The sequence below is a fragment of the Alosa pseudoharengus genome, unplaced genomic scaffold (assembly GCF_046254945.1).
Source record: "Alosa pseudoharengus isolate Yale_2024_CS ecotype anadromous, Long Island Sound unplaced genomic scaffold, YU_APseudo_1.1 YU_APseudo_1.1_scf_13, whole genome shotgun sequence".
NCBI lineage: Eukaryota > Metazoa > Chordata > Actinopteri > Clupeiformes > Clupeidae > Alosa > Alosa pseudoharengus.
In genome coordinates this window covers 35,391,587-35,409,793 of record NW_027468598.1, presented here as the reverse complement: position 1 = coordinate 35,409,793, position 18,207 = coordinate 35,391,587, and the positions used below count along the sequence as shown (strand labels likewise).

At 49.1% G+C, this 18,207-nt stretch overlaps 1 protein-coding gene across 2 annotated transcripts in view; it reads left to right on the top strand.

Moving 5' to 3' along the window:
• Positions 1-737: 737 nt before the first annotated feature.
• schip1 (schwannomin interacting protein 1) overlaps positions 738-18,207 on the top strand; it is a 67,499-nt gene continuing 50,029 nt past the window's right edge. The window contains exons 1-2 of one of the 2 annotated variants that reach the window (XM_076282943.1): positions 738-1,015; positions 4,057-4,896. In XM_076282943.1, the coding sequence (XP_076139058.1) occupies positions 1,010-1,015; positions 4,057-4,896 (846 nt within the window). In that variant the 5' untranslated portion in view covers positions 738-1,009. Of the gene's footprint in view, positions 1,016-4,056; positions 4,897-14,944; positions 15,190-18,207 lie in introns of those variants that run through there. The other variant, XM_076282945.1, reaches the window with a different exon arrangement.

Sequence of the window (18,207 nt, the reverse complement as noted above, 5' to 3'; positions counted from 1 at the left end):
CCTCTCAAGATAGCGAAAGAGGCTTTACAGCGAGCAGCCTTTCAAATGAAACACCACCATTATTGGGGCTTTTAATCCCATCTGGTGAAAATGTCTATTCATACAGTGCCCAGTGTTCTCAGAAACACTCTTTATTCCATGTTTTGGAATAAAAACAGACCCAGAGCATGTTTGTTTTTATTCCATTCATTCTGTTTTATTGTACCGTGCATGTAATCTTTTTCACATGATTTTGTGTTTAGAGTAAACATCCTCCTCTCCGAAATACACTGATTGACATACTGGTTTAAGTACATCTGCTTCATGGTGCAGGCTACGTTGTGCCACAGCTGAGTGATGTTTGTCCACGTTTATTAATGATTGATGCATAATAAATGCTTTATGTCCTTGCGTTTCTTGTGGTTCACATAGAGGAGCCATATAGCTGGAGCATGTCTTCTGTTATAGCCTACTGTCTTCGGATGTCCTCCATAAATAAGCTCACTCCTCAGTAGACTCGAATTCCTAGATAAGTATGAACCGTCTCAAGTCAGTGGTGGAGTTTGTGCTGGTCTAAGTGAATCATTTCACAGAAGAGAGAGAGAGGGATAGAGAGAGAGAGAGTGTGTGTCTGTGTGTGTGTGTGTGTGTGAGAGAGAGAGAGAGAGACTACGAGGGCGCGCGCGCGCAGCTTGCTCTGTGTGTGTGTGTGTGTGTGTCTACTGGGAGAGGAGCGAGCGATTCAGACCTGGACGCTGGAAAGCCGGAGAATTTTGAACTCGTCTATTTTTGAACTCAGCCACAGAAGTGCTCCAGGGTTGGGTTCCACGGTCTACACGAGCTGAGAAATGAATAACGCAGCCGAGGCTCGCGTACATTTGCCGGCTTTCTGTCATATGCGCGGCTAGCAGCCATTGCTGAGGGTTCAAATTATTCCTCAAGTATAGTTGCTTTCTCCGCTATTTTTGTACATCACGCACCTTTGTCGCCCAGCTGAAAATGTCTTGAGTCCGAACCTTGACAGAGAATTATGACAGTAAGTAATCCAGCTTGTTTGTTTTCACGCCTTGTATCTCTGTAGATATTGAAATAACGTCACATTGATCCTTTTAAAGACATCCGTTTAAAAGCATTATGTCATGATTTTCTCATGGAAGCGTGTTTGTCTGAGAGTGGCTCAAAAGTCAAAAATCACGGTCTTTGACAATGTTTGTCAACGTATCGTTTTAATAGGGCAACTTGAAATAGGCTATTTTCCTAACGCGGTAGTCATAACCCTTGTAGTGGCGTCGCGTAGATGGGTGGGTTTCGGTCACCGCGCTCGGTTGCCGGGTGAAGATCGGGTTTCTTCCTTGACTTTTTTGGAGCATTACATCATTTCTGTACGAATGACTTCGCAATATGCGCGTAATGCTTTTTGAAACACCTTTTCCTGAATCGGTGGGGTTCCACTGCTCGCCGGCATCGGGGACTTGATCAGCTGGTTTTCACCTCAACTTCCATGCTTCGCACCATAGAGATGACGTAGCCAACTCATACGGAGATGTTTGATATTTCGTGTCCACGGCATCGTGCCTAAGTGCCCTTTTAGATACTGGGGAGATTGCAGAAGTTGACAGAATAATCGGTCTGATATGTTGTTTTTTAAATAATGAAATGCAAAACTCTATCTGTCGCTGAGCTTTAGCGCAGCTGTGTATTTGCATGAATTGTCGGCTAGCAAGCCAAATGTACTGTGTGTGTGTTGGCAGGAGGTTAATCCGAGGGGATAAACTAAAGCGGGTCCCACCGTATCCCACGCGGTCTCCCCCTCTCTCGCAGACTGAATCACTTTAAATAATTACACTCGTAATACAGAATAAAGTGACCCGGCGCGGGGTAAGGAATTAATGTTAATGTCATGTAGGCTAGTCAGCATAGCCTGAACATTGACGTGTCCGCTTGTAGCCTGGAGATCTGGAGGAATAATCACGGCTTCCCTGCGTAGTCATCGCCCCTTTAAGGATCTAAGCAAGTGCACATTTAAAAACGGATTCCCACGACTCTTCTAGGCTATCTCCCTTGTGTCGGGTGTCGCCTGTGCAACTCAAATTGTTGAAGGGCTAGAGCATATCCATCCAAAGGCATTACCATGGTTAATGTTATATGGTGGAAGTGAACCTGACAGGTATCGCGGGGAGAGGTCGTAACGTTCATGCAGACAGAGCATCGGTTTGATGAGCGTTTTGGTAAGCTGGTAGTCATAATTCGGCTAAATCGCATGTAAGAGCGAAAAGGTTATAGTGCACGTGTGAGTATTTCCATGGTGACGAGCGAAAAGTATCAACTCCGTTTATGAAACGATACTATGTTACAACGTAGTCGCCATCACTGTTGTGTAAAATGAGGGCCGGCCGAGCGGCTTGCTTGCAATTGAATTCGCAGGCGCGCGCGCGCTCTCTCCCCGAATCAATGCAAATGTGACTTCAGGTCGGAGATCTGTCCACATGGCAAACTTTATTATTGGCAGGTCGATGCCATTAGAATTTCACACCGCTGAAACAACTAAACATTGTCATTTTGCGAGACTAGCCTGTGCGCTATTCCCGTGAATTCTGTATCCAAATAGCCCAAATATGAAAACATGCATTGCATGCCCTGACACCCTCTGGTTTTCTAAATTCTCTGTTGCGATGGCACACCAACCCTAGTAGAATATAAAGCGACTCTGCACTTTTGTAACATCGCATTTGGCATCTTGGCAACACTCTTGTCATCTTGGTTAATTTTACAAACGAGTTATTTTAAAGGTCAGTCACTTGTCTTATTAGCAGCACTGCTAGGGGCCCTAGAAAAGAGGATACCTAATGCATATGCGGAGGTGTTTGGTTCAGCTGTTCTAGCTCGCTGATGAACGATGGTCCCCAGAAGGGCCTGATTTGTATTGAAGGGTGTGTCGTCATCAGGGACTACTCCTTGCAAGCCTTATGTGAGGACTTTCGATGACAGTCTGATAACAAGGCGAGGCATAGGGCATCGCAGTGGACTCCAGACAGCTTGTAAACAATTTAGACATTTTCATTAGCTTTGTAATCAATCAAGACACCCTTGCTCATGTATTGGAACGACTGTGTTGGGCAAGGAGTCAAGGTTAGATGTCCATTCCAGTGGTTTCTTGGTTTGTGCCAGTGCAAATTTACAAAGAGGTTTTTTAACCAGCTACAACACAGGCCTAATGCTCACCTCCCCAAAAGTGTTTAATTATGAGGTCATCCATGAATAAAGTTTATAATACTGTAATTAGCTACGTAAGATGTTTAAGATCCTTATCTTTCTGCATCAGCACATAATGTGGATGTAATACATAAAAAGTCGGTGAGTTAAAAATAGACTAGATGTTTTGAATGGAGCAGCATGTGTTTGGTAATTCATCAACTGAACAAAATTGTTCTATTCCACAGTAATACCTATGCTTTGTTGCAACAATACAGCTCAGCACAAAGTGTGTCTCTGATGGCACAAGTAGAGTTTCCCTGTTTTGTGAAGACAGGCACAATGACTTCTGTGCCCATTGTTGCTGTATTCCCTCCGAGTTTGCCTTGGAAAGCATGTCTCTGGCAAGTGTGAACAGAGCTCTGGGGGAGGAGATGATTCAAGCAGGAGTTGAACACAGAGAAAGGAAAAGGAAAAAAGATACAGCTTTATTCTTGTTTGATTTTGCCATATACTGTAGTATGTGGCATGTCATTGTATGCTGGGGGGAGTTGGTGTATGTGAGGGTGTTTTGTTGAGCTGTGGGTTTTGGGGAGAATCTGCATACATAGGTGTCATGGCAACACTAGAGCAGAGGGAGAGGAAGGAAGCAGCTTCATAGCAGGAAGAGGCTGTGTGATTATCAGCACTAAATTCTCTCTCTTCTCTCTCTCTCTCTCTTTCTGTCTCTCTCTCTGCGTCTCTCTCTTTCTCTCACTCTCTCTCTCTCTGTCTCTCTCTCTCTCTCTGCGTCTCTCTCTGTCTCTCTCTCTCTCTGTCTGTCTCTCTCTGCGTCTCTCTCTCTCTCTCTGTCTCTCTCTCTCTCTCTGTCTCTCTCTCTCTCAGGATTACCGGGAGGATGGTATGGACCTGGGCAGCGATGCGTCCAGCCGCTCCAGTTCGGAGTCCAACTCGAGCAAGGTGACGCCGTGCTCTCCCAGCCTGGACCTGACGCCGCTGGAGGACTACGAGGAGGATGAGGACTACCAGGCGTACAAGAAGAAGGTCATGGAGGAGTGGGAGAGCGAGTACGGGGGCGGCTGTGGCGGTGACGGGGGCTACGGAGACGCCGATGACCCCGACCTGGCCAACAATGCCGCGGGGACCCTCGGAGGAGGTGGGGTTGGCGGTGGCGCCGGAAGCTTCCGGAAGGCGGTGAACAGCCGCAGCCTGGCCGAGGAGTTCCAGGATGTGAGGAGCCCGCCGGCGCCGCTCACTGGACCCACGGCGACCCGGGCGGCCGCTGTGCCCGAGGAGCTGAAGCAGAACGGGAACCTGATCCTGCCCAGCACGCACCACCTGCGCTCGCCTGTGGGTGGCGCCGCCAACAACACCACCTCCAGCACCACCACAGGGGCAAAGACTAGCAGCAGGCTCACCAGCCAGCGGACAGCCAGCAGCAACAGCAGAGCGTCTGGAGGACTGGCCGGCACCGGCGTCGGTAGAGGTGGAGGCGGCGGCCTTGGCTCTGGGGTCCACGGCATCAGCGGTGGGGGTGGCACAGGGACGAACGCCACCCAGCGCATGGGCACGGGCACGGGCTACAGGGACGAGTGCCCGCTGGAGGAGAACCAGCTGCCCACTATGGACTGGGCCACGCTGGAGAGGCACCTGGCCGGCCTGCAGTGCCGGGAGCAGGAGAACCACAACCAGAACCAGGCACTGGGCCGGACCCACTCCGCATCGGTGAGTACCCGCCGCTCTGACCCGCCGCTACGTAGCCGCTTATCTTTTACCTGACCCCTTGAGCCCGTGGTCACACAGCTGGCACGTTGATCCTTCATGCTAGAAAAAGTGTGATGCTGTTGTGATTGCACTGGGCAAGGAAAGCCTTCGGCCTGCCCTTACGTCTGCCTCGGTGACTGACCATGGGTCATTGTCCATGGACGTTTCTGCTCGGTTCAGTGTTGGTATCACTGTGGGTTGTATTGAATGTAATGTTGATAAGTGTTCCACAAGGATGACCGGTGGAGTAAAGTACAGCAGGAGGTGTCTGACCGGTGGAGTAAAGTACAGCAGGAGGTGTCTGACCGGTGGAGTAAAGTACAGCAGGAGGTGTCTGACCGGTGGAGTAAAGTACAGCAGGAGGTGTCTGACCAGTTGCTGCGTTGTGGAATGGGATCAAGCAGGGCAGGCTTGTGAGAAAGAGGACTTGCTGCAGTCAGGCCTGGAGCAAAAAGATCCTTTCTCTAGGGACATGCTTTGTGTGTGTGTGTGTGTGTGTGTGTGTGTATCAGGATAGGTGTGTATGTGTTTATGTGTGTGGAAGGGCTGTGTGTGTTCATATTATTTTTAATATGTTTCTGCAGATGTGTAAAACATGCTCACACATGTTTTTCTTTTATGTGTGTGTGTGTGTGTGTAAGGGGTGTGTGTTTTTGTATTCTTTTCAATGTGTTTGTGCGCTATAACAGGTCCGGGCGTGTCATGTGTTTTTCCCCTCTGTCATTCTGTCCTGAAACAGTGTGTCACTGACGATGCACCGTCACCACCTGTCATAATGAGGTTGATGGGCTGGTGCACTTGCTGGAGTCCCACTGGGGATTTGGAAAACGTGGGATTAGTTGTGCTATTTTAGCCCAGCTAGCATCACATCTGCCTGTTTTTAGCCCAGCTAGCGGAACATGGCATCAGCGTTAGCAGAGAGCATCAAGCCTGGTCCAGTCAGCAGGTAAACGCAGGTGATGTTTGCTCTGCATGAGGTCAGTAACGGACATCTGGGTTGTCAGCCATGTTGATAGATAGCGTAAGACGAGGAGACCGAGGCTGGCGGGCGGGCAGGCGTGGTGGGAGACATGGCAGGGCTGGGGAGCTGCTGTTGCTGTGGTGCGTTTTACTTGCTGTTTGCGCTGCGCTCAGCAGAGGGCGCCATTGCAGTGTTGTGGAGCTTCAAAGCCACAGGTTTCTGAATGTCACTGGCTGCCAAGGTTACCTTCAGCTCTGTCTTGGGCACAGGCCCGTGCTACCACGCCTGCAGGCTCGCATGTGTGCAATGGCCTGTGCTACCATGCCTGCAGGCTCGGATGTGTGCAATCCCTGCTGTCAGTGGCCAAAGGATGGACAGGGCCAATTCTCACATTGAACATGTGAAATCAAGGTTTTGGGAGGTCAGACTGTAGAAAAGTCATAATCCGTCTGTCAATACATGTTTTTATTATAAGTGTGTATATATGCTAATCCAGTTTGCATTGAGCATTCTGTAATAGTGGGAAATGGGACTTTCTTCAGCTTTCATCAGGAGTTCAACCATTGCAAATACACATTGTAAATATTTATCAACACTTAACATTGCAAGCAAGCCCACCCAAAAAGAAGGAGAGAGAGAGAGAGAGAGAATTTAGCAAATGGGACACAGTATTTAGTTTCTACTATGCTATTGATGTCAGGTGGATTGGCGGCTGTTAACCCACTCCCCCACTCTGCTTTGCAAGCGTCGCCGTGCCAACACAGAGTTCCTCCCCATGGCAGATAAAGGCAAATAAAGGCAAATAGAGGCAGATAGAGGCAAATAGAGGCAGATAGAGGCAGATAGAGGTAAATAGAGGCAGATAGAGGCAAATAGAGGCAGATAAAGGCAAATAGAGGCAGATAGAGGCAAATAGAGGCAGATAAAGGCAAATAGAGGCAGATAGAGGCAGATAGAGGCCAATTCAAGTGAATGGAACTGAGCTAAATGGTGGTGGATGGGGGGTTGAGCTGGATCCTGACTAAAGGTTGCTGCTGCGGTGGTGGTGGTGGTGGTGAAGGGGCAGTGGTTTCCTTTGGCATGCAAACGCAACAATAGCCCGCGCCTCGCCCCCTTTTGTGTGACGCATGACCTTACGGAGCGGCTTATCTGACCAAGAATCCCTGGAATGCACACGGAGGAGGGGGATAGAGAGGGAGAGAAAGACAGAAGGGAAGGGGGAGGAGGGAGAGAGGGAGGGGCGGAAGAAGAGTGTGTTAGTGCCGGTCCAGGCCCGTGAAACTGAGTTAGTGAAGTTTGCCTTTATCAGGTTTAGCCCAATTTTGCTTGTCGTCTGAACTCAGGTTAACCTCCCCGCACACACACTTAAACACACACACACACACACACCACATTGCTCTTTTCTATGCTTTGCAGGGCCTGGAGTAAGTAAGCGATGTTTTGGTCGGCTTCACATTGCCCTTACGCATTGATTTAGTCCTGCTTGCTTGGCTATCCAATTACAGGGGACAGGTTGGGCGGGATGTGAGTCCAGCTCGTAAACAGGGGACAGGTTGGGCGGGATGGGAGTCCAGCTCGTAAACATCTCAGTACCTTTGTGCCGCTTCGCCTCTGCGTCCAAAACATTCAGTGCAAAACATGAGGCTCTTTGTTTTCCAGCCTAGCTCATGCATGGTGGCTTTGGGAGTGGGGGGAACGTGTAGAAGTCAGGTGGAAAGTATCCCTCCCCCACCTCTCTTTCTCCCTCTCTCTCTCCCTCTCTCTTTCTCTCTCTCTCCTTCTCTCTCTCCCTCTCTCTCTATCTCTCCTTATTTCTCTCTCCCTTTCTCTCTCTCTCTCCTTCTCTGTCTCTCTCTCTCTCTTTTTCTCTCTCTCTCTCCTTCTCTCTCTCCCTCTCTCTCTATCTCTCCTTCTTTCTCTCTCCCTTTCTCTCTCTCTCTCCTTCTCTGTCTCTCTTTCTCCCTCTCTCTCTCCTTCTCTCTCTCTCTCCCTCTCTCTTTCTCTCTCTCTCCTTCTCTCTCTCCCTCTCTCTCTCTATCTCTCCTTCTCTCTCTCTCCCTTTCTCTCTCTCCCTCTCCCTCTCCCTCTCTCTCTCTCTCTTCCCTTCTCTCTCTCATTCATATTTAAAGGCAGCCCATGTTCCCATTAACCCATATAAGTCCCAGTGAAAGCCGAGGTCCTCGGTGTAGCTTCAAAAGAGCGCTGGCTTCTTTGATCACACTGCACACACCCAGCACCAAACGCTCTTTTTTCTCCTTTACAATCCCCTTTTTAAAGTCCTCTACAATCGCGCCCGTGCTCACAGTGAGAGCTTGAAAACAAATGGTGTGGCAAAAAGAACTTCTTTCTAGCAGGGGGCTGTAGAATAATGTCACATGGCCAGATGATCGATCATCAGTGCTTAGTGCTCTGACTCCTACTGGAGGCCATGCAAACAGCGGCAGGAGCAGGAGCCGTCTCCCCCTGTGTGTGTGAAGCAGGAGCAGCAGGAGGAGCAGGAGGAGCAGGAGGAGCAGCAGTGGGGTGGGGTGGGGTGGTGTTGAGATGGGCGGAGGGAGGCCACCAGAGGTCTTCAAAGAACGGGAGGCCTCAGCCAAAACCTGGGGTGTGTGTAACAGGCCTGAAGTCAGGAGTGTGTGTAACAGGCCTGAAGTCCGGGGTGTGTGTAACAGGCCTGAAAGATCCGGGGTGTGTGTAACAGGCCTGAAGTCAGGAGTGTGTGTAACAGGCCTGAAAGATCTCTGCTCCTTGTAGCCCAGCTCCAGAGGAGGGGGTGATGGAGAATCAGAAGGCTCTTATAGTGCACTGGGTGATGGAGGCTCTTATAGTGCCCAGTGTGGAGGAGGAGGAGGCTCTTATAGTGCACAGGGTGATGGTGGAGAAGGAGGCTCTTATAGTGCACAGGGTGATGGAGGAGAAGGAGGCTCTTATAGTGCACAGGGTGATGGAGGAGAAGGAGGCTCTTATAGTGCACAGGGTGATGGAGGAGAAGGAGGCTCAGGGGTAGCACAGGGTGATGGAGGCTCTTATAGTGCACAGGGTGATGGAGGCTCTTATAGTGCACAGGGTGATGGAGGAGGATCAACATTAAGTCAGGATGTGGAGGAGGAGGATAGAACCTACCGCATGCACACACACACACACACACACACACACATATATATATATATATATCCTCAGCGGTGAATTGAGGATAGCTGAGTGGCACTCTTACGCAACAGCCACTAGCCCACTCTACAGGACCAGGAGGAGGTGGGGTGTGTGTGTGTGTGTGTGTGTGTGTGTGTGTGAGAGAGAGTGGTTCATACTGTACTCATTACACATTTAGAGTCGTGTCCACTGTGTGTGTGTGTGTGTGAGTGGTTCATACTGTACTCATTACACATTTAGAGTCGTGTCCACTGCATGCGTCACGATGGTCGTCCCTCAGGAGCTCCCCTGACTTGGGGTGTGATGGAGAGAGGAGGAGTGGAAAAGAGGAGAGGAGGAGAACAAGGAGGAGAAGAGAGGAGCAGAAGAGAATGGAGGAGGAGTAGAGATGATGAGAGGACTGGAGGAGGAGGAGTAGAAAGAGAAGGAAGGGATAGAGAAGGAGAGGAAGAGGAGAGGAGCTGCTAAATATTTCAGCATCCACCCACGCTGGCAGGAGCCTCTCAGCAGGCGCTCTTAACGGGGCATTACTGCGAGTTGGTCACCCTTACACCACCCCAACACCACCCCACCCCAACACCACCCCAACACCACACCACACCAACACCACCCCACCCCACACCACCTCACCCTAACACCACCCCACCCCACCTCACCCCACACCACACCACCTCACCCCATCCCACACCACCACAACACCAACCCCACCAACTGGAAAGCACTGACGTAGAAGATGGATGCCAGGGCTTAAGAGACAAACAGAGAGAGAGAGAGGAGGGGAGAGAGAGAGGGCTGGGTAAAAAGATAGAGAGAGAGAGGAGGGGAGAGAGAGAGGGCTGGGTAAAAAGATAGAGAGAGAGAGGAGGGGAGAGAGAGAGGGCTGGGTAAAAAGAGAGAGAGAGAAGGGGAGTGAGAGAGGGCTGGGTAAAAAGAGAGAGAGAGAGGAGGGGAGAGAGAGAGGGCTGGGTAAAAAGAGAGAGAGAGAAGGGGAGTGAGAGAGGGCTGGGTAAAAAGAGAGAGAGAGAGAGGAGTGGAGTGAGAGAGGGCTGGGTAAAAAGAGAGAGAGAGGGTTCCGGGTAAAAAGAGAGAGCGAGATGGTGAAACAGAAGAGAGAGAGAAATGTAGAGGAAGCAAAACATGCAAAAAAAATACAGAGAGAGAGATGAGGATAGAGGGATAGAGAAGAAGAGAGAGAGAGATGAGGATAGAGGGATAGAGAAGAAGAGAGAGAGAGACAGAAAGAAAGAGAGAGAGGGAGAAAGAGATGTTGAAAACAAAGCAGAGAGTGAGATCAGCAGAAGAGCCCTCAGGGGGTGTGTTGAAATACAAAGCAGCAGCCGCATGTTTTGCATACGCATGTTCATCTCTGTGAGATGTGTGCAAGCCATACAAGATCAGCTCTCATTTCAAAACAATAACACAAACAAACTCCATCAACAATGTTGTATCTGGACAATGAACAAAGTCCAGTTTGGTGTGTTTGAAATCATTATGAGCTCTGTTCTGCTAAAGCTCTCAGTGTATCTGACTCTTCTAAATAAACTCACTGGACTGCAGTCTTCATCAGTAGACCCATCAGGTGTGTGTGTGTGTGTGTGTGTGCAGACAGCAGGCAGCAGAATCATGCTGCAGTGTAACACCATGAGAGTGCTGCGGTAGATCAGGAGGAGCTTGTAGTGTTTGCCAGGGAGCCTTGACATCCTCAAACCCACGTAGAGCGGCAGAACACCCAGAAAGGGCCAGAAAGACCTTGGCAAGATGGGAGCACTTGAGTTCAGGTGTAATTTAGCTAGTTTATCTGAAGAGTGCCATAGATATCAAGCATTATAAAAACAGAAGAGTACCATATATATCAAGCATTAAAGAAGCGAAAGAGTACCATAGATGTCAAGCATAAGAGAAACGAAAGAGTACCATAGATATCAAGCATTAGAGAAACGAAAGAGTACAATAGATATTATGCGTTAGAGAAACGAAAAAGTACCATAGATATTAACCAATTAGAGAAACGAAAGAGTACCATAGATATCAAGCTTTATTGAAATGGAAGAGTGCCATAGATATCAAGCGTTAGATTTGACATGGAACTATACTCTCATTCCAGGGTAATAATCAAGGAACACCATGGGCACAGCAGCCCAGTGATATCATGCAGCACCTGAAAATAGTCCCCGTAGGCTAACTCCCAGCAACAAGGTTGAGCTGCAGCAGACAAATTGGTTAGTGACTGGATTATTATGCCTGAATGAGAGTATAGTTCCATGTCAAATCAGCCTAGAACAGTGTTTCTCAAACTTTTTCAGACGAAGGACCACTTAACCAATAAAAAAGAAACGCACGGACCACCTAGCTAAAAAAGATTAGATCAACTTCAACAGTATATTAGCCTACACAATAGGCCTACTCACTGAACCACCTTGCTTATTGTCTTTGCACTTTGCTTATTGTGTCAGAGGATTCATATGATTTAAACTGGCATATCCTACATAGACAGTGTGACAGAACTGTTTGGATTTACATACAAGTTGGTTCAATATTGCAAACAACTCATCTATATTATATTTTACCACGTCTGCTCGCGGACCACTTGGGATAGCTTGCGGACCACCAGTGGTCCCCGGACCACACTTTGAGAAACACTGACCTAGATAATCGGCACGTTTCATTTTCCGTTGGTCTTATTACACTTTCTAACTTGAGATGAGACAAGTTTTAAATAGGAAAATTACCGGAAATCTTAATCACTTTTAAACGTGATGCTAGCAGGCAAGATGCTAATGGTCTAATCAGATTCAATGATCTATGCTAGGCTGGAGCTAAAACTGGTATCATCAGACTCAGAGAAAGACTGGATGAACTGGAGAAAGGTAAAAATCAATTGTTTAACTCAAGGGGAGGTGGAAAATTAGTATAATTCCCCAAATGGTGGAATATCCCTTTAAGCAAATGGGCCCATAAAGCGCTTATTGGGTGCGTCTCAGAAAGCTCAGGTCTCAGAGCTGAAGGACTCTAATGAAACTGGACGGTACTTATTCAGGAGGAGCATGGCCAGGCCTCCATTATTCATGCCCGCAGCTCTAACCAAGGCCAGTTCGTCTCGGCGGAGTTGTCATGATCTTTCCTCGACAGTACTGTCCGGCGATCCTGTGTGGTGTTGAATGAGTGAGAGTGGTGGTTTAAAGGTGGTTTTACATACAGGCCCGAGAGAGAGGAGGACCTGATTGAGGACAGAGGAGATGGTTAAAGGGGAAGGTTATTCTCCATTTTGAGGAGGGGGAGGGGGGTTTGAGTTCTAATATGATGTCAACACCAGAGGGTTCAAAGGTCAGAATAACAGGTCAAATGCAGGGAGGCATGCGACTGGCACAGGCTCATTTTAAACAGAGCTCTCTCTCACACACACACACACAGGCACACACTCTCACTCACACACACGCACACACACGTGTTCTCTCTCTCTCACACACACACACAGGCACACACTCTCACACACACACACGCACACACACGTGTTCTCTCTCTCACACACACACACACAGGCACACACTCTCACACACACACACGCACACACACGTGTTCTCTCTCTCTCACACACACACACAGGCACACACTCTCACACACACACACGCACACACACGTGTCACACTTATTCCTCAAGCTAAACAGAAATATTATATTTCATTAAAGGTCAATGAGAGGTTAAGCCACCTCCTTCCTTGCTCCCTACACTGATCTCAGTATGCGTGTGTGTGTGTGTGTGTTTATGTATAGGTAAGTGTGTATTTGGCTTTGTATGGCATGCATAGCATGTGTGGATGAAAGAAATCCTTATCTAAACAGTCCCAGTGATACCGATCACCAAATAAACACACACACACACACTTATATGCGGTCACACCCATGCAAATGCACACACACACACACACACACACACGTAAGATTTCCACCATCCCAGCCTAGCACACCTGTGGCCCAGGAAGCGTAGCCTGGAGGCAAGGCGAGGTGTGGTGTGGTGTGCTAGGGGAGCGTGTGGTGGCGTGCCGTCAGACCTACTCCACTCCTCCTCTCCCCTCTGCTCCTCCCATCCTTCTCTCCTCCTCCTCCCCTCCCCTCCCATCCTCCCTTCCTTCTCTCCTCCTCCTCCTCTCCTCCTCCCCTCCTCCCATCCTTCTCTCCTCCTCCTCCCCTCCCCTCTGCTCCTCCCTTCCTTCTCTCCTCCTCCTCCCCTCTCCTCTTCCCTTTCTGGGTGACTCAGGAATGCTAACAGAGATTACACTGGTGCAGGAACTCTTGCTGCAGGCCTGAACAAAGCCGCTGAGTTCATACTGCCTGTGTGTGTGTGTGTGTGTGTGTGTGTGTGTGTGTGTGTGTGTGTGTGTGTGTGTGTGTGTGTGTGACCCAGGCCCAAATCAGATGGATCCAGTTCTGGTCAGAACTCAGAGCCAGACCCATTCCAGGAATCGAAACTCTATCAACGGAGTCCCGCTCCTCTTAGTTAATGTAGTCTCAGTATGGGCTATCCGATACTCAGACTTAACATCCAAAATAAACGCTTTGGCTGAATGCATCCGCCTGAAATGGAGCACCGGTCATTGTTGGTGTGCCCCAGGCCGTGGCCTGTGATGAGGTATCAGTTTATCACTCTTAATCACTCTTCATTTAGTGTACATGCATTTCATACATTGTATACATTTCTGCATATGTGTCTGTGACAATGTATGCAGATTCTGTGTGTGTGCCTGTGTGTGTGTGTGTGTACCCAGCCCACTGTAGTAGTTACTCATACCACACACCCCATCACCCCCCCAGTGCACCAGAGCAGCGTGCCACGTCAGGACTGCCAGCGCACAAGAGCTCGTAAAAAAAACCCCCAGAAAAACCAGACGGCGTCGTGGAGAAGAGAGAAGTGCCGCGCGGTTGGAAACGAGCGAAGTAGAACAGAACCAGTGGTTGGAAAGGAGGGAAAGAGAAACAAAAGAGTGGTTGGAAAAGAGAAACAGAGCACAAAGAAATGTTGGGTTGGTGTTTAGAATGCTAGAACAGGAGGATAGCCTGGTTTTAGAATGCTAGAACAGGAGGATATCCAGGTTTTACTTACAGACAGAATGCTAGAACAGGAGGATAGCCTGGTTTTAGAATGCTAGAACAGGAGGATAGCCTGGTTTTAGAAAGCTAGAACAGGAGGATAGCCTGGTTTTAGAAAGCTAGAACGGGAGGATAGCCTGGTTTTACTAACAGACAGAAAGACAGCCACATCACCCAAAACACTGGGAATGTTTAACTTACAATTTCTACTGTCCTTCCAGACACAGCTCTGGCCCTGCGGTCACCCGGGGGGGAATGAGAGAGTGGTTGGGACAGAGAGAGAAAGAAAGAGATGGATGGAGGGAAAGATGGAGAGAGAGAAAGAGAGATGGAGGGAGAGAGAGAGCGGTGACTAATTATATCACTGGGGTGGATCCACACACACTTAAAGACTGAAGGGGCAGAGAGTTCGTGGAATGTCCCGGAAAACTGCACATACATCAAAGCAGAAATATGAGATTGTGGGAGAATTTGACTGTGAGAAAGGCACACACGCACACGCTCACAGACACACACACACACACACACAGTGTAATAGAGGAGGGGTAAAGGCAGGCAGGCCAGTGAGGGCTAGGAGAGGTATGCAGTGGTGTTGAAAAAGAGAGGGATGCAGAGAGGAGAGAGACGGAGAGAGAGGGGGATGGGATAGGGTGGGACTCAGAGAGGGAGGGGGGGAACAGGTGCTGAGGCCGGCTCTGTTGTCTGACTCAACCCCCACGGCTCCTTCCCTCTCCTGTGTGTGTGTGTGTGTGTGTGTGTCTGCCCCAGCATGCCGGCCCTCGCTCACTCACACACTGTCATTATCCCGAGAGAGAGGGAGAGAGAGAGAGAGAAGAGAAGGAAAGCAGAGAACGCAGCTCACACACACCGACGGCTCAGTCCTTACTCCATACCAGTGCTTTTCATTTGAAAAGTACTTTTTTACTCAGAGACACGCACACAGACACACTGGGTGACTTTTTCACCTCCCCTGTGGATTAACTTGTAAGAGTTGGATGAGTAGCACATCTCCCACTCCAGTCTCAGGCTGCACTCATGAAGTCGGGCACTTAACTCAGGTAAAGCACTTTTCCATTTCACATCTCTCTCTCTCTCTCTCTCTCTCTCTCTCTCTCTCTCTCTCTTTCCATCTGTTTAATTTAGCTAGTGTTACCTGAGATAGACTTGATGGAATCCCATAGAATCTCGTACGGGGATATATATACCTTTAGCATTCTAAAAAACATCAGTTGTATGACGACTTCAAGAGCTATGTCATTGTCAGCAGGTGGGCATTGGCATCTGTTTTGGAAGTGTAATTATTGTCTTGATGTTTGGATTATTTAGCATTTTGACCCAACGTTTGTGTTACATATTTCTTGTTGGCATTTCAATTTATTCAAAACACAGGGTGGTTCTCTCACTGTGTGTGTGTGTGTGTGTGTGTGAGTGTGTGTGTGTGTGTGTTAGAGAGAGAGAGAAGAGAGAAAGGGGTAGTGAGTGAGACAAACTAAAGAGTTGAGAGGAATGCTGCTTGTGCCCTCTGACAGGCTGGCAGTGGAACAGGATTGCACAGGGCATAGGGTGCACAGGGCATAGGGGGCACAGGGCATAGGGGACACAGGGCATAGGGGGCATGGTGCGGAGGGTTCTACGGGGGGCATGGAGCGGCGGGTTCTACAGCATGGAGCGGAAGGTTCTACGGGGGGCATGGAGCGGAGGGTTCTACAGCATTGAGCGGAGGGTTCTACTGCATGGAGCGGAGGGTTCTACGTGGGGCATGGAGCGGAGGGTTCTACGGGGGGCATGGAGCGGAGGGTTCTACGTGGGGCATGGAGCGGAGGGTTCTACGGGGGGCATGGAGCGGAGGGTTCTACAGCATGGAGCGGAGGGTTCTACGGGGGGCATGGAGCGGAGGGTTCTACAGCATTGAGCGGAGGGTTCTACGGGGGGCATGGAGCGGAGGGTTCTACTGCATGGAGCGGAGGGTTCTACGGGGGGCATGGAGCGGAGGGTTCTACGTGGGGCATGGAGCGGAGGGTTCTACGGGGGGCATGGAGCGGAGGGTTGTACAGGGCAGAGGGGGGTGTAGGGGGCATGTAGCGCTCTGCGCTGCTCTTCTTGCACTGCCCCAGGGGCACGTGGGGGGGGGGGGGGGGGTATGGAACAGAGAGCTCTTTAAACACACAGCTCCCTCCTCATAACAATGTTAATGCATGTGCAGGACTGCAAGACCGAGGATGATCCATACCAGGTGTTACCTGTCTCTCTGTCTCTGTGTGTGTATGTGTGTGTGTGTGTGTGTGTGTGTGTGTGTGTGTGTGTGTGTGTGTGTGTGTGTGTGTGTGTGTGTGTGTGTGTGTGTGTGTGTGTAAGAAAGTGGGAGAGGCCTTAGTATGGTGTATTTAAAGTTAAGTCGATCCAAAACATTCTAGCCTGGTATTCTGACTTTAGTGGGGTATGTTTCTATGTGCTGAGAGCTGGGCTCTTTTACTCTCTCACACACACACACACACACACACACACACACATATACTCTCTCTCAGACACACACACACACACACACACACATAGACGGGTTTAGTGGGGTATGTTCCTATGTGCTGAGAGCTGGGCTCTTTTACTCAGACACACACACACACACACACACACACACATGGACAGCTTTAGTGGGGTATGTTCCTATGTGCTGAGAGCTGGGCTCTTTTACTCAGAGACGCACACACACACACACACACACACACACACACACATGGACAGCTTTAGTGGGGTATGTTCCTATGTGCTGAGAGCTGGGCTCTTTTACTCAGACACACACACACACACACACACACACATGGACAGCTTTAGTGGGGTATGTTCCTATGTGCTGAGAGCTGGGCTCTTTTACTCAGACACACACACACACACACACACACATGGACAGCTTTAGTGGGGTATGTTCCTATGTGCTGAGAGCTGGGCTCTTTTACTCAGACACACACACACACACACACACACACACACACACACACACACACACACACACACACACATAGACTTTAGCACATCTCCACTGATCTCGTTTGATGTGCTAAAGGCCTTCGTCCATCTCCACTGATCGCCTTCTCAACATCTCAACATCTCAGCTCTGGCCCAGTAGTGAGGTGCTTAAATCAGACGTCATTCATATTTCATGTGCTACACTGATGCGTCCAAGCAGTCATGTCCAGTGTGTTGTCCAGGAGGGGTCCAGTGTGTTGTCCAGCGTCGCTGCAGAATAGAAAATAGCCCCAAAGAGAAGATTAATCTGAGATAGCTGGGGACTAAATCAATACTCTGGCTGTCTGACTGACCAAGGGCAAATATTGCGTCTTATCTGCCTCCTTTGGTCAGCGTCATCTCCACAGCTACAGATAGGTAATTTATTCACAGGTACTCCCATATTTATATTTATTATATTTATGTGGCATGTTATATTGCTGCTACATCAACAAATGTAAGATATGATAGACAAACTATAACGCACTTTGAGTTTGGCATTGGCCATGTGTTGATCCATGTGTTGAGAGGACTGCAAACAGAGCCAGGAGGAGGGGTCCACTATTTACGTCTTTTGCATTTCCATTTAAATGAAAGCCTGGTGTGCTGGAACGGCGGTATTAAACTGACAGTGACCCTCAGAAACTGGCCTTCAGATGCAGTTCTCATTCTAAATCAGCAGGCCATCTGGACCCAAGGCAGCTGAGAGATACAGCCAGCACACGCACACATGAACACACACACACACACACACACACACACTCTAACACACACACACACACACTCTAACACACACACACACACACTCTAACACACACACACACTCTAACACACACACACACACACACACACACTCTAACACACACACACACACACACTCTAACACACACACACACTCTAACACACACACACACACACACACACTCTAACACACACACACACACACACACTCTAACACACACACACACACACTCTAACACACACACACACTCTAACACACACACACACACTCTAACACACACACACACACACTCTAACACACACACACACACACTCTAACACACACACACACTCTA